This window comes from Oncorhynchus tshawytscha, unplaced genomic scaffold (assembly GCF_018296145.1).
Source record: "Oncorhynchus tshawytscha isolate Ot180627B unplaced genomic scaffold, Otsh_v2.0 Un_contig_2917_pilon_pilon, whole genome shotgun sequence".
In the NCBI taxonomy this organism is placed as follows: domain Eukaryota; kingdom Metazoa; phylum Chordata; class Actinopteri; order Salmoniformes; family Salmonidae; genus Oncorhynchus; species Oncorhynchus tshawytscha.
In genome coordinates, this window is record NW_024609423.1 from 127736 (window position 1) to 144538 (window position 16803).

The following is a 16803-nucleotide window of genomic DNA, read 5'->3' on the forward strand; positions in this document are numbered from 1 at the left end:
AGGAAACTCATTTAGGTGAAAGTGATTTGAGATGTTGTGAATCACAACGGGTAGACACATGGCCTATTTCAGTCATGGATCAAATCATTCTGCTGGTGTTTTGACACTTATTCACAAGTTTAAAGGTGACGTTCTAGAATCCACATCTTCACAAGTTTAAAGGTGACGTTCTAGAATCCACATCTTCACAAGTTTAAAGGTGACGTTCTAGAATCCACATCTTCACAAGTTTAAAGGTGACGTTCTAGAATCCACATCTTCACAGGATGGGAGATGGGTTACAGTAACTGTTAAACTCGACAATGCTATTTTCATCATCTGTAATGTATACGGACATAACTCACATGCTCCTAATAAGACCCCTTTTACCTAATTTACCAGGGAAAGTACAGGATTTAAGCAACAAATACTCTAGAGGCTTTTCTAATTATTTCAGGGGATTTTAATGAAACACCTGATGCATCTGTTGATCGTTTTCCTCCTAGAACGAGTCAAAGCCTTCAAAATAGCAATATCATCACTACATTATGCATGGTTCTCTGTGTCGATGATGCCTGGTTTTATTTCACTCCGGATGCAAAGGGACCAACAAAACTACGTCACGTAAATCTAGAATAGATTTATTCCTAATTTCCCCTTTTATGTTACAATTTGTTATAGATGTAGATTATCAGTTGGCTCCCTTTTTTCTGATCATTACTTGATTTCCCCTGAATTTACAAGCTACTAAAAAATCAACAGGTACTGGAGGATATTGGAAATGAAACAACACACTTCTTAAAGATACTGATCTCATTGAAAACACTTCTTAAAGATACTGATCTCATTGAAAACACTTCTTAAAGATACTGATCTCATTGAAAACACTTCTTAAAGATACTGATCTCATTGAAAACACTTCTTAAAGATACTGATCTCATTGAAAACACTTCTTAAAGATACTGATCTCATTGAAAACACTTCTTAAAGATACTGATCTCATTGAAAACACTTCTTAAAGATACTGATCTCATTGAAAACATCACATCGTTAAAGATATGTTTTGCAAGAAAAGACTTGGGTCAGGTGGCTTTCCACAAGCTTCCTACAATAAGTTGGGTGAATTGTGGCCCATTCCTCCTGACAGAGCTGGTGTAACTGAGTCAGGTTTGTAGGCCTCCTCGCTCGCACACACTTTTTCAGTTCTGTCCACAAATGTTCTATAGGATTGAGGTCAGGGCTTTGTTGTCTTGACTTTGTTGTCCTTATTAAGCCATTAAGCCATTTTGCCACATCTTTGGAAGTATGCTTGGGGTCATTGTCCATTTGGAAGACCCATTTGCGACAAAGCTTTAACTTCCTGACTGATGTCTTGATGTTTCTTCAATATATCCACATCATTTTCCTACCTCATGATGCCATCTATTTTGTGAAGTGCATCAGTCCCTCCTGCAGCAAAGCACCCCCACAACATGATGCTGCCACCCCCGTGCTTCACGGTTGGAATGGTGTTCTTCGGTTTGCAAGCCTCCCCCGTTTTCCTCCAAACATAACGATGGTCATTATGGCCAAACAGTTTCATCAGACCAGAGGACATTTCACCAAAAAGTACAATCTTTGTCCCCATGTCCAGTTGCAAACCGTAGTCTGGCTTTTTTATGGCGGTTTTGGAACAGTGGCTTCTTCCTTGCTGAGCGGCCTTTCAGGTAATATAGGACTCGGTTGATATAGGACTTGTTTTACTGTGGATATAGATACTTTTGTACCTGTTTCCTCCAGCATCTTCATAAGGTCCATTGCTGTTGTTCTGGGATTGATTTGCACTTTTTGCACCAAAGTACGTTCAGCTCTAGGAGACAGGACTGATCTCCTTCCTGAGCAGTATGATGGCTGCGTGGTCCCATGGTGTTTATGCTTGCGTACTATTGTTTGTACAGATGAACGTGGTACCTTCAGGCGTTTGGAAATTGCTCCCAAGGATGAACCAATTTTTTTTCTGAGGACTTGGCTGATTTCTTTTGATTTTCCCATGATGTCAAGCAAAGAGGCACTGAGTTTGAAGGTAGGCCTTGAAATACATCCACAGGTAGACCTCCAATTGACTCAAATGATGTCAATTAGCCTATCAGAAGCTTCTAAAGCCATGACATCATTTTCTGGAATTTTCCCAGCTGTTTAACGGCACAGTCAACTTAGTGTATGTACATTTCTGGAATTGTGATACAGTGAAATAATCTGTCTGTAAACAATTGTTGTAAAAATTACTTGTGTCATGCACAAAGTAGATGTCCTAACCGACTTGCCAAAACTACATTATGTATTGTTACACCATGTAGGAGCAGTATAGATATCTCTGCTTATTATGATATTATATGTTTGTTTGACTGATTTCCAAATGTTTTATTATGGTTTCATTTGACTGTGCAAGTCCGTTAAGAACAAATTCTTATTTTACAATGACAGCCTACCCCAGCCAAACCCTGCCCTGACCTGGGCCAATTGTGTGCCGCCTAATGGGACTCCTGATCATGGCCGATTGTGATACAGCCCGGGATCGAACCAGGAACTAGAGACGCCTCTAGCACTGAGATGCAGTGCATTAGACCGCTGCGCCACTCGGGACTCAATATATGCACCTATTAACACATGCTTCTGTTTGTACATTTCCATTTAACATTTAACTCTTTAATTAAATAAATGACAAATTAACCTTTTGTCTGAAAATAAAGTGCATCGTATTTTCCTAAACTGCGTTACCCACTCTGGTCAGCAGAAGGCGAATGACGTATTCCAGGCAATGCTGCCTGTGTGACGTCTAATCTAATGGACGGGAAGTTTCTTCAACCACAACTGCGACCTCAGTAGCTTTGCTAGCCAACGTAGCGGAACATTTCAGCCCTTTGTACGTTTTTGGTTATTATTAGCTACCATTTTAAACACACGTCTGTCGTATCTACTAGTTACCCCTTTTAATATCACATTTACGTTGGTGTTGGTCAGCTAGCTGTCTGGTTAAGGTAGCAGTAGCTATAGGTTAGTCGCTAATGCTAACATCCCCGACAATGACTTCAAAAAGCTACCACACCTCCGCTGAAGAGGAGGACTGCTGGACGGAGAGAAACGCTCTCGTGAAAGAGGAAAGGGAAGAGGAGGCTGTCACTGTTAAACAAGAAGTAAAGGACGAGGCTGTTACAGTGAAAGACGTTTCAGTGAAAGAGGAGGGGGAAGATAAACAAGAGGGTGCAGTTTTTACAGTGAAAGAGACGACTGTCACGGTGAAAGAAGAGGAAGACGTTTTTGGAGTGAAGGAGGATGCGGAGATTACTGTCACATTGGAGGAGGAAGAAGAGCAGAATGGAGATCTGATTAACACCAGTGAGTAGTGTCTTTAAACAAAGGGGCACAAACTCTGCAGTTGTTGAACCGATGTCCCTGAATATCTCTTTCTGCTGAACTGATGTTATTTTGAAGGGTCATTCTACTGAAGTTAAGGACATTAAAGTTGTGATTTTGAGTGCAAATGTAATCTCACAGAATGCACAGACAATATAAATACAATGTTTGATGTGTTTGTCTGTAGTACCCCTTGGGCTGAGTGTATACCCAGGGGAGGCAGGGTAGCCTAGTGGTTAGAGCGTTGGACTAGTAGCCGGAAGGTTGCAAGTTCAAACCCCCGAGCTGACAAGGTCTGTCGTTCTGCCCCTGAACAGGCAGTTAACCCACTGTTCCTAGGCCGTCATTGAAAATAAGAATTTGTTCTTAACTAACTTGCCTAGTTAAATAAAGGTAAAAAAATATATATTTAAAAAATACCCAGGAAATCAGAATTCTAAATATTGGCATGTTGGAGACATAAAACAAATACGTTACATGAAATCAACAAGCTTTTTGGGGAGAATTAACATATTAGCAAAAGTCTGTGGTCGATTATGTGGGAAGGTCAACTTGAGAAATGCACAAATTAAGTTCATTTCCAAATGAAACCACATAAATTATTATCCTTTGTGATTTTGGTAATGAGGCCCCTTTATCTACTTTCCCAGAGTCGGATGAACTCATGGCTATAATTTGTATGTCTCTGCGAGTAGTTTTGAAGGGAGTTGCTAACCAGCAGGAAGTCTGTGGGTGTTTGCTAGCCGCGTCTTCCTGTTTTTAGCTGATAGGAATAGAACCCAGTGTGGTTGTCTGCTGCAATAGTCTATCCATGACAAGTTGTGCATTCTGAGATGTCGTTCTTTGTCGCCCGCACGATTCTTGCCGTTCTACTTTGACCTCATCAACGAGGCAAGTCAGTTAAGAACAACCTCTTATTTACAATGACGGCCTACCGGGGAACAGTAGGTTAACTGACTTGTTCAGGTGCAGAATGACAGATCTTTACATTTTCTACTCGGGGATTCAATCTTGCAACCTTTCTGTTTCTAGTCCAACGCTCTAACCACTAGGCTACCTGCCACCCACTTACACCTGGGTTACTCATCCAACGCTCTAACCACGGGGCTACCTGCCACCCCTTACACCTGGGTTACTCATCCAATGCTCTAACCACTAAGCTACCTGCTGCCCACTTACACCTGGGTTACTGGTCCAACGCTCTAACCACTAGGCTACCTGCCACCCGCTTATACCTGGGTTACTAGTCCAAGGCACTAACCATGAAGCTACCTGCCACCCACTTACACCTGGGTTACTAGTCCAACACTCTAACCATGAGGCTACCTGCCACCCCCTTACGCCTGGGTTACTAGTCCAGCGCTCTAACCACGAGGCTACCTGCCACCCACTTATACCTGGGTTACTAGTCCAACGCTCTAACCACGAGGCTACCTGCCACCCCTTACACCTGGGTTACTAGTCCAACGCTCTAACCACTAGGCTACCTGCCGCCCACTTACACCTGGGTTACTAGTCCAACACTCTAACCACTAGGCTACCTGCCGCCCACTGACACCTGGGTTACTAGTCCAACGCTCTAACCACTAGGCTACCTGCCACCCACTTACACCTGGGTTTACTAGTCCAACGCTCTAACCACTAGGCTACCTGCCACCCGCTTATACCTGCGTTACTAGTCCAAGGCTCTAACCATGAAGCTACCTGCCACCCACTTATACCTGGGTTACTAGTCCAACGCTCTAACCATGAAGCTACCTGCCACCCACTTACACCTGGGTTACTAGTCCAACGCTCTTACCACTAGGCTACCTGCCACCCACTTACACCTGGGTTACTAGTCTAATGCTCTAACCACTAGGCTACCCGCAGCCCTTTGACCTCATCAACGAGCTCTTTTCGCCCACAAAGGACTGCCGCTGACTGGATTCTGTTTTTGTTTGTCACACCATTCTATTGTAAACCCTAGATACTGTCATGCGTGAAAAACCCAGGAGGCTGTTTCTGAGACACTGCATCCGGCCCCCATGGTACTGACGACCATACGACGCTCAAAGTCTCTTAGGTCACTTATTTTCCCATCCTAACGTTCAATCGAACAATAACTGATTTCATTGATGCCTGTCTGCCTGCTTTATATAGCAAGCCACGGCCACACTGTCTGTAGGAGCGATTTTTGTGAACACGGTGGTGTACCTAATAAACTGGCCAGTTTGGATATAATAAAACACCAATAAGTTAAATGTTTTTTTAATGTGATTTTTAGGCCATATAGCCCAGCCCTACCTATAATTATGCAAACCTAAGGTACTACTACTTAACATTCCAAATGTAAAGAAATGTGTTGTTATAGATTTTAATCAAGAAATATTTACGATCTGAATGTCCGTCTGTCTGTAACGTCCATAACGGAGGGTGTAGCGCCCACAGCGGAGGGTGTAGCGCCCACAGCGGAGGGTGTAGCGCCCACAGCGGAGGGTGTAGCGCCCACAGCGGAGGGTGTAGCGCCCACAGCGGAGGGGTGTAGCGCCCACAGCGGAGGGTGTAGCGCCCACAGCGGAGGGTGGCGTGTAGCGTCCACAACGGCAGTGTAGCATCCACAGCGGAGGGTGTAGCGTCCACAGCGGAGGGTGTAGCGTCCCAGCGGAGGGTGTAGCGTCCACAGCGGAGGGTGTAGCGTCCACAGCGGAGGGTGTAGCGTCCACAGCGGAGGGTGTAGCGTGTAGCGTCCACAACGGCAGGTGTAGCATCCACAGCGGAGGGTGTAGCGTCCACAGCGGAGGGTGTGTAGCGTCCACAGCGTCCACAGCGGAGGGTGTAGCGTCCACAGCGGAGGGTGTGTTGTGTCTTTGAAATCATTAAACTGAAGATGAATCTTTATAAAAAAATCTCTGTAATTATTATTATTACATGATTAAACTACTTAATCGTGTAACTGTAATTAACTAGAAAGTTGGGGCACCAAGGAATATATTCAGATTAAAGTTATAATTTTCCTAAATAACTTTAAGATATTTTAATATCTGATCAATTAGTCTTCTTATAAATTAATTATTCTTTACCTCACGTTAGTCTCATTCTGAACGTCATAAATTGTTGGTTATCTGCATGAACCCAGTCTTCACTATGAGTCATCCATACATCAATTGTCTTAAATAATTTATTTACTAACTAAATAAATCACAGAAATGCATAAACAAACAACCGATATAGTTACAAGGAAATGATAGCGGATGTGCCCTAGTGTGCTAAACCGGTATCGCGGCTTGGTGGACAAAAGGGAAATGGGGGTCGACTGAGATAAGACACTACAAAGTTGATAATTATAACAATTGAAATGCTAATCCTTTGCACATGAACGCTCAACCATTCGGGAATAATTGCAATCCATATATATATTTACGCTCGGTGTGTCGCCAAGATCTCTCTCTCTCTGCCGTGGTTAGAATGGATAGTTCAGAGTAACATTCAGCAATGTCGTTATAGAATAGATGTTTTGGCGGTTGTCGGTCTTTGCGTTCAATGATACCGAATTCCTAGCTGCAGACCAGTAATTAGTATCAAAGATTTGTTCTTATTCTGTCGGTTAGATAGTCTAAGAGTTTAACCACGTGGTTAAGAATTCAGCTAGAGAAATGCATGGTCTCTACTCAAAACCTTAGCCCTCTGTGATGAGGTACTGGTCTGAAACCTTAGCCCTCTGTGATGAGGTACTGGTCTGAAACCTTAGCTCTCTGTGATGAGGTACTGGTCTGAAACCTTAGCCTCATGATGAGGTACTGTTGGTAGCCCTCTGGTCTGAAACCTTAGCCCTCTGTGATGAGGTACTGGTCTGAAACCTTAGCCCTCTGTGATGAGGTACTGGTCTGAAACCTTAGCCCTCTGTGATGAGGTACTGGTCTGAAACCTTAGCCCTCTGTGATGAGGTACTGGTCTGAAACCTTAAATCTCTGTGATGAGGTACTGGTCTGAAACCTTAGCCCTCTGTGATGAGGTACTGGTCTGAAACCTTAGCCCTCTGTGATGAGGTACTGGTCTGAAACCTTAGCCCTCTGTGATGGTACTGGTCTGAAACCTTAGCCCTCTGTGATGAGGTACTGGTCTGAAACCTTAGCCCTCTGTGATGAGGTACTGGTCTGAAACCTTAGCCCTCTGTGATGAGGTACTGGTCTGAAACCTTAGCCCTCTGTGATGAGGTACTGGTCTGAAACCTTAGCCCTCTGTGATGAGGTACTGGTCTGAAACCTTAGCCCTCTGTGATGAGGTACTGGTCTGAAACCTTAGCCCTCTGTGATGAGCTACTGGTCTGAAACCTTAGCCCTCTTGTGGTTATCGAGGTATAAGCTGGTCGCAAGATAAATTCCCGAGGTGGGGTTTTTATTCAGAACATAGAAAAGGGCTGGTCCCGTGACACCAGACACCAGCTCCTGGGGGCGGGCCAATGACACCAGACACCAGCTGGTCCCATGACACCAGGTCATGTCTGTGCTCCTGGGGGCGGGCCAATGACACCAGACACCAGCTGGTCCCATGACACCAGGTCCTGTCTGTGCTCCTGGGGGCAGGCCAATGACACCAGACACCAGCTGGTCCCATGACACCAGGTCCTGTCTGTGCTCCTGGGGGCAGGCCAATGACACCAGACACCAGCTGGTCCCATAACACCAGGTCATGTCTGTGCTCCTGGGGGCGGGCCAATGACACCAGACACCAGCTGGTCCCGTGACACCAGACACCAGCTGGTCCAGTGACACCAGACACCAGTTGGTCCAGTGACACCAGACACCAGCTGGTCCAGTGACACCAGACACCAGCTGGTCCCGTGACACCAGACACCAGCTGGTCCCGTGACACCAGACACCAGCTGGTCCCGTGACACCAGACACCAGGTCCTGTCTGTGCTCCTGGGGGCGGGCCAGTGACACCAGACACCAGCTGGTCCCATGACACCAGGTCCTGTCTGTGCTCCTGGGGGCGGGCCAATGACACCAGACACCAGCTGGTCCCATGACACCAGGTCCTGTCTGTGCTCCTGGGGGCGGGCCAATGCCACCAGACACCAGCTGGTCCCATGACACCAGGTCCTGTCTGTGCTCCTGGGGGCAGGCCAATGACACCAGACACCAGCTGGTCCCATGACACCAGGTCCTGTCTGTGCTCCTGGGGGCGGGCCAATGACACCAGACACCAGCTGGTCCCATGACACCAGGTCATGTCTGTGCTCCTGGGGGGGGCCAATGACACCAGACACCAGCTGGTCCCATGACACCAGGTCATGTCTGTGCTCCAGACACCAGCTGGTCCCATGACACCAGGTCATGTCTGTGCTCCTGGGGGGGGGCCATTGACACCAGACACCAGCTGGTCCCATGACACCAGGTCCTGTCTGTGCTCCTGGGGGGGGCATTGACACCAGACACCAGCTGGTCCCATGACACCAGGTCCTGTCTGTGCTCCTGGGGGTGGGCCAATGACACCAGACACCAGCTGGTCCCGTGACACCAGACACCAGGTCCTGTCTGTGCTCCTGGGGGCGGGCCAGTGACACCAGACACCAGCTGGTCCCATGACACCAGGTCCTGTCTGTGCTCCTGGGGGCGGGCCAATGACACCAGACACCAGCTGGTCCCATGACACCAGGTCCTGTCTGTGCTCCTGGGGGCGGGCCAATGACACCAGACACCAGCTGGTCCCATGACACCAGGTCATGTCTGTGCTCCTGGGGGCGGGCCAATGACACCAGACACCAGCTGGTCCCATGACACCAGGTCATGTCTGTGCTCCTGGGGTAGGCCAATGACACCAGACACCAGCTGGTCCCATGACACCAGGTCCTGTCTGTGCTCCTGGGGGCGGGCCAATGACACCAGACACCAGCTGGTCCCATGACACCAGGTCATGTCTGTGCTCCTGGGGGTGGGCCAATGACACCAGACACCAGCTGGTCCCATGACACCAATGACACCAGACACCAGCTGGTCCCATGACACCAGGTCATGTCTGTCCCAATGGGGGCTGGGTGACACCAGACACCAGCTGGTCCCATGACACCAGGTCCTGTCTGTGCTCCTGGGGGGGGCCAATGACACCAGACACCAGCTGGTCCCATGACACCAGGTCCTGTCTGTGCTCCTGGGGGCGGGCCAATGACACCAGACACCAGCTGGTCCCATGACACCAGGTCCTGTCTGTGCTCCTGGGGGCGGGCCAATGACACCAGACACCAGCTGGTCCCATGACACCAGGTCCTGTCTGTGCTCCTGGGGGGGGGCAATGACACCAGACACCAGCTGGTCCCATGACACCAGGTCCTGTCTGTGCTCCTGGGGGCGGGCCAATGACTTAGTGAAACTTTAAACAGAAATACACTTCTCTCACATCAACATCATTACATAGCATCACATTGTTTCACAAATAGTTTCATCTCTACTCATTCATTTTATACCCACAATTAGATGCAAGCCTCACAACTGAGACTCTTGTATAAACAGGGTTATGGTAATGTGGCTGTATTGTCTCTCATGAGTTTCACAAAATTGTACCAAACGGACCAGTTCGTAGCTGGCTACCTCACCGACCTTTTATACATTCTCCAGAACAGGAATATTGATCAGTTCTCGAGTTCTGTGAGGTGGAAGAAATTCCTTTGTTCTCTCTATGAAAACTCACTCTCTCTTATACTCTGGCCATGAGGAGAGAATCTCCTACAGGATTTTATGACCTGCCTAACAGAGCCTGGTGTAGGGAGTATAGAGAGAGGGGGGATGGTGCTCGCTGTACCCAAAGAGGGCAACGTCATGACAGGTGTACCGTCCATAACGAAGGTTGTATCGTCCATAACCCTTGTTTTCCTCTCTGAATTAATAATGGAAATCACAATCTTAAAAAATTGATGTTTTTGTGTTCAGCCAAGCCTTTCCTTCGATATGCCTATCCATGTTATAACTAACACGCTTATTTTTAGAGAACATTAACAATGAAGAGACACTCACCGGCCAATTTATTAGGTACACCCATCTAGTACCAGGTCAGATCTTCCTTTGCCTCCAACCCTAGACACTGTCAGGCGTGAAAAGCCCAGGAGGCCGTTTCTGAGACACTGGATCAGGCCCGCCTGGCACTGATAACGACGCTCAGTCTCTTAGGTCACTTGTTTTGCCCATCTACTTAAAAATATGCCAAATGTAAGCCAATGTGTTATGATAGATTTGAATCAAGAAATATTTAAGATCTGAATGTCTGTCCGTCTGTAACATCCATAACGGTTGTTTTCCTCTCTGATGTAATAATGAAAATCACAATCTTAAATGTTTTTGGTTTGTGTTCAGCCAAGCCTTTCCTTCGATATGCCTATCCATGTTATAACTAACACTGGGGGACAGCTGTGAGTGGAGGAACAAGCTCTGAGAGCTCTTTCAAAAAGCCATGAAATATGGAAAGTCTTTTTTGAGACTTTCCCTCCTACTGTAATGGCTGAAATACATGTAATTTCCGACTTAAACTTTTAAAATGAATCCTGAATTCCAATATATATATACATTAAGGATAGTTGTGAATGTGGCATTGTTTCAGTTAGGGAAATGTGGTGCCAGACAACGTGACAATTAGGTATATGTTTTCAAAATGGATACTGCCTCCAGCTCACATTGCAAGTCTGCCTACCGTTGAATGGGAGGTGCGCTTGAATTACCAGTTGAGAAATACCAATTGTAGATCTTTTTAATTGTAATTATTATTATTATTATTTTTCATGTGATTGCATTTAGAATTGTTGCTCAGTGTCTGGGTTTATTAAAGCAGATGGTTCACTCCAGCAGCAACAAGCTGGTTAAAGAGCAGAAGCAGGCTCTCAGCAACAGCTCTGGTTCCGTTCATAGGCTCTCTGTCTGACAGGTGATATTCCGTTGATAGGCTCTGTATGCTCTCTGTCTGACAGGTGATATTCCGTTCATAGGCTCTGTATGCTCTCTGTCTGACAGGTGATATTCCGTTCATAGGCTCTGTATGCTCTCTGTCTGACAGGTGATATTCCGTTCATAGGCTCTGTATGCTCTCTGTCTGACAGGTGATATTCCGTTCATAGGCTCTGTATGCTCTCTGTCTGACAGGTGATATTCCGTTCATAGGCTCTGTATGCTCTCTGTCTGACAGGTGATATTCCGTTCATAGGCTCTGTATGCTCTCTGTCTGACAGGTGATATTCCGTTCATAGGCTCTGTATGCTCTCTGTCTGACAGGTGATATTCCGTCCATAGGCTCTCTGTCTGACAGGTGATATTCCGTTCATAGGCTCTGTATGCTCTCTGTCTGACAGGTGATATTCCGTCCATAGGCTCTGTATGCTCTCTGTCTGACAGGTGATATTCCGTTCATAGGCAGTATGCTCTCTGTCTGACAGGTGATATTCCGTCCATAGGCTCTGTATGCTCTCTGTCTGACAGGCTCTGTATGCTCTCTGTCTGACAGGAGATATTCCGTCCATAGGCTCTGTATGCTCTCTGTCTGACAGGCTCTGTATGCTCTCTGTCTGACAGGCTCTGTATGCTCTCTGTCTGACAGGCTCTGTATGCTCTCTGTCTGACAGGAGATATTCCGTCCATAGGCTCTGTTTGCTGTGCGCGTGTGATAAGACACTTGACGACTAAAGAAAATACACACACGTGGCAATTTCGTTCCGCTAAATGATGCAAATTTACCCATAGACTGACAGGTTGAATGCATTAACATTGACGGGTATCTCCATGAGCAAAATAATGCTTTTTATTAGTTATGTTTAAAAATAATACATGTGTAATGTTCAATTTGGCTGGCGGCAATTATATTTATTACCTCGAGTCTGCGACTCTTTTGAGCAAAACAAGTATTGAGACAATGCTCACTTGTATCCCAACTGCCACTTGTCAATATTCCAAAATTCTAAACATTCTAAACCCATTCGTGACCATTTTGTGTCTGGCTGCCTGTTTTGTGAAATTGTTCGCAATCAAACACTGCCAGACAGTCTCTCACTCTGGTAGTAGATATAGTGAGAAAGTTGTAAATAACTAAATGTGTCTGAAGCCAGTGACTTGATAAGCTGATTTGTATCATGGCTGCTCAATGTGTCTACCTATTTTCTAGCTTCATTTACAAATAACATTGGAATTTAGCTAGCTAGCAAGGCACTGATAAACAGTGAATTTAGCTAGCTAGCAAGGCACTGATAAACAGGGAATTTAGCTAGCTAGCAAGGCACTGATAAACAGGGAATTTAGCTAGCTAGCAAGGCACTGATAAACAGGGAATTTAGCTAGCAAGGTACTGATAAACAGGGAATTTAGCTAGCAAGGTACTGATGAATTTAGCTAGCTAAACTGATAAACAGGGAATTTAGCTAGCTAGCAAGGCACTGATGAATTTATAAACAAGGCACTGGAATTTAGCTAGCTAGCAAGGCACTGCAGGGAATTTAGCAAGGCACTGATAAACAGGGAATTTAGCTAGCTAGCAAGGCACTGATAAACAGGGAATTTAGCTAGCTAGCAAGGCACTGATAAACAGGGAATTTAGCTAGCTAGCAAGGCACTGATAAACAGGGAATTTAGCTAGCTAGCAAGGTACTGATAAACAGGGAATTTAGCTAGCTAGCAAGGCACTGATAAACAGGGAATTTAGCTAGCTAGCAAGGCACTGATAAACAGGGAATTTAGCTAGCTAGCAAGGCACTGATAAACAGTGTGTAGCAGCTTGTGCTTTATTAACAGTAGTTTGACAGCTTGCTGGTGATGATGTTATAAACGTGTTCTCAGAAATCGGTCCGTCGTAACTTACTGTATGCACTGCACTGCACTGACTAGTTTTCCATGCACATTTTTTAACATGAGAAATACTGAACCAAACACCTTAGCTGGATGTAAAATTATGTGACGAAGACCTTAGCAAAAACGTACAAATCTAGCTTAGATTCATTCTGACTAGCCTATTTTAAGGAAGTGGTAGTGGCTATCTTGTTGCTATGGTGAATTTGGAGCAACAGTAACTGCCAGGGTATGATTTTCAACATAACACTCACACATTGAAACCACACCCCCAACCACATCCCCAAGACCCAAATCACATTTTTCATAATGAGCACCAGAAAACACATGTGGAATTGCTGCGTTCAGTCCTCCTTTAAAGCTACAAAGAGTGTGGGGGGTGGGAGGCGGCTTACTTTTCGAGATGACACTTTGTTTCCAGCTGTTGTACTGCTTGTCTTTGTCCTAGTGATTAACTTGGCCTCAGGTTATTGAGGGATCTGATATTCAACCTCACAGGAATACAGTTTTATCATGTGGCGGTTTCATTCAGGGCCGTATTCATTTGTGCACACCGTAGCAAAATGTTTTTCAATGGAAAGCAGAAACAAGCATTTCTTATTGGACAAGTTCCGCTAGTCGTCCCTCCCCATTTCGGCCTGTTTGCTTGTGTTTAGTTTCTAGTGAATACAACCTTGATCTCTCTGTTAAAATAAACACTCTGTCTTTGCCAGGAGAGAGACCAGACTCAGAGGAACCAGAGACGTCTGAACCAGCAAGACGACACCACTGCTCCCAGTGTGGAAAAAGTTTTACCCAATTACGGACACTGAAGGTGCATGGAAGAATACACACTGGAGAGAGGCCCTACCAATGTTCCCAATGTGGAAAGAGTTTTGCCCTGTTAGAGAGCCTGAAAATACATAATAGAATACACACAGGAGAGAAGCCTTACCAATGCTCCCAGTGTGGAAAGAGATTTTCACAGTTAAGTTGCCTGAAATCACATGAGATAATACACACAGGAGATAAGCCTCACAAATGCCCTCAATGTGGTAATACTTTTAAGCGGTTAAGTAACCTGAAGGACCATAAAAGAGTACACACAGGAGAAAAGCCTTACCACTGTATCCATTGTGAAGAGCGTTTTAGCTGGTCAAGGCAACTGAAAGCGCATGAGAGAACACACACCGGAGAGAAGCCCTACCAATGTTCCCAGTGTGGAAAGAGTTTTACCCAGCTAGGGAGCCTGAAAATACATAATAGAATACACACAGGAGAAAAGCCTTACCAATGCTCCCAGTGTGGAAAGAGATGTAAACGGTTAAGTTGCCTGAAATCACATGAGATAATACACACCGGAGATAAGCCTCACAAATGCCCTCTATGTGGTAGTACTTTTAAGCGGCTAAGTAACCTGAAGGAACATGAAAGAGTGCACACAGGGGAAAAGCCTTACCACTGTTTCCAATGTGAAAAGAGTTTCAGCACGTTAAGGCAACAAAAAGAGCATGAGAGAACACACACTGGAGAGAAGCCCTACCAATGCTCCCAGTGTGGAAGGCGTTTTAACCGCTTAAGTAACCTGAAATCTCATGAGTGGACACACAGGAGAGAATCCACATCACTGATCTGTGTGGAAATAGTTTAACCTCATCAGGCTTCCTGAAGATTCATGAGCAAAGCCTTTCCGCTGCTCCCAGTGTGGAATGACATTTACCTGGTTAAGGCAACTGAAATCACATGAAAGAATCCCACACGAGAGAGAAATGTTATGAATGCTCTCAAGTGTAGAAAGATATTTACCCAGTTTAGGCACCTGAAAGACCGAGGTTACCCTCTCAGCGGAGAAGCCTTACCCATGCTCCCAGTGTGGAGAGCGATATTTCACACATAATTACAATTCATGATGTAACAGACACATTGCTCCCACACTTGTTCTCATCTTTTACTGAAAATATGTGTTTTGTCATTTTGTTTATGCTCTTATTTCCATATGAAATCAAATTGGAGAAAACCTACTCAAAATACATTAGTATGTTTTTGTTTTTTTAAATCCCAAAACATGAATTGAATATGGAGTGTGGCAGTTTTTATGTAGATTATGTACGCACACACACTGTGATTAAATAGTCTTTTTTTTTTACTCTGACTCTGTTTTTTGTGGGTTTTTTAAATGAGTGTTATATGTTGTTAATTGAGTGCTATATGTTGTGAAGCCCACTGGCTCCAGGTCATCTACAAGACCCTGCTAGGTAAAGCTATATGTTGTTAAGGGTGATCTACTGTTTACATATGTGATGGATATGTATCTTAGAGAATGTGGCATTAAAGCCCCCATTCAGTCTTTGTGTTTATTTTTAAATATTTCTCCAAAATGTATTTTTAATAACCATTTTCCTGAGAGACAAATAACTTTGGGACTTGTGGGGACAGCTGAGGACCTCGTTCCCTCTTCTATCCTTCTTCTCGGTTTCTGGATCAGGTCTTGTAGGGACAGCTCAGGATCTCGTTCCCTCCTCTATCCTTCTTCTCTGTTTCCAGATCAGGTCTTGTATGGACAGCTCAGGATCTCGTTCCCTCCTCTATCCTTCTTCTCTGTTTCCAGATCAGGTCTTGTAGGGACAGCTCAGGGCTTTGTTCCGTCGTCTGGGTTTCCAGATCAGGTTTGGGGTTGGACAAGGGTGAGGGGCATTGTAGTTCATGGTTTCTTGTTGTCTTTGGCTTGACTTCATGAAAACAAACTGTATTTGGTTTAAAATATGTAAAGAAGATAATAAAAATAAAGAGGGGGTAGGATTGGATACAGGATATGAACCTGGTTTAGGGGTAGGGTTGGGTACAGGATATGAACCTGGTTTAGGGGTTGGGTACAGGATATGAACCTGGTTTAGGGGTAGGGTTGGGTACAGGATATGAACCTGGTTTAGGGGTTGGGTACAGGATATGAACCTGGTTTAGGGGGTAGGGTTGGGTACAGGATATGAACCTGGTTTAGGGGTTGGGTACAGGATATGAACCTGGTTTAGGGGTAGGGTTGGGTACAGGATATGAACCTGGTTTAGGGGTTGGGTACAGGATATGAACCTGGTTTAGGGGTAGGGTTGGGTACAGGATATGAACCTGGTTTAGGGGTTGGGTACAGGATATGAACCTGGTTTAGGGGTTGGGGGAGGGTTGGGTACAGGATATGAACCTGGTTTAGGGTTGGATACAGGATATGAACCTGGTTTAGGGTTGGATGTACAGGATATGAACCTGGTTTTTAGGGGTTGGGTACAGGATATGAACCTGGTTTAGGGGTTGGGTTACAGGATATGAACCTGGTTTAGGGGTTGGGTTGGATACAGGATATGAACCTGGTTTAGGGGTAGGGTTGGGATACAGGGGTTGGGGGTTACAGGATATGAACCTGGTTTAGGGGTAGGGTTGGATACAGATATGAACCTGGTTTAGGGGTTGGATACAGGATATGAACCTGGTTTAGGGGTAGGGTTGGATACAGGATATGAACTTGGTTTAGCGGTAGGGTTGGGTACAGGATATAAACCTGGTTTAGGAGTAGGGCTGGGTACAGGATATAAACCTGGTTTAGGAGTAGGGTTGGGTACAGGATATAAACCCGGTTTAGGGGTAGGGCTGGGTACAGGATATA

The 16803-nt window shown here is 45.4% G+C and overlaps 1 protein-coding gene across 1 annotated transcript; it reads left to right on the forward strand.

Moving 5' to 3' along the window:
- The first annotated feature begins 2766 nt into the window (after positions 1-2766).
- LOC112241857 (zinc finger protein 501) lies at positions 2767-15495 on the forward strand. The gene is made up of 2 exons (XM_042315234.1): positions 2767-3354; positions 13883-15495. The coding sequence occupies exons 1-2, from the start codon at positions 3024-3026 to the stop codon at positions 14797-14799; spliced, it is 1248 nt and encodes a 415-aa protein (XP_042171168.1). The 5' UTR covers positions 2767-3023; the 3' UTR covers positions 14800-15495.
- Positions 15496-16803: the final 1308 nt, after the last annotated feature.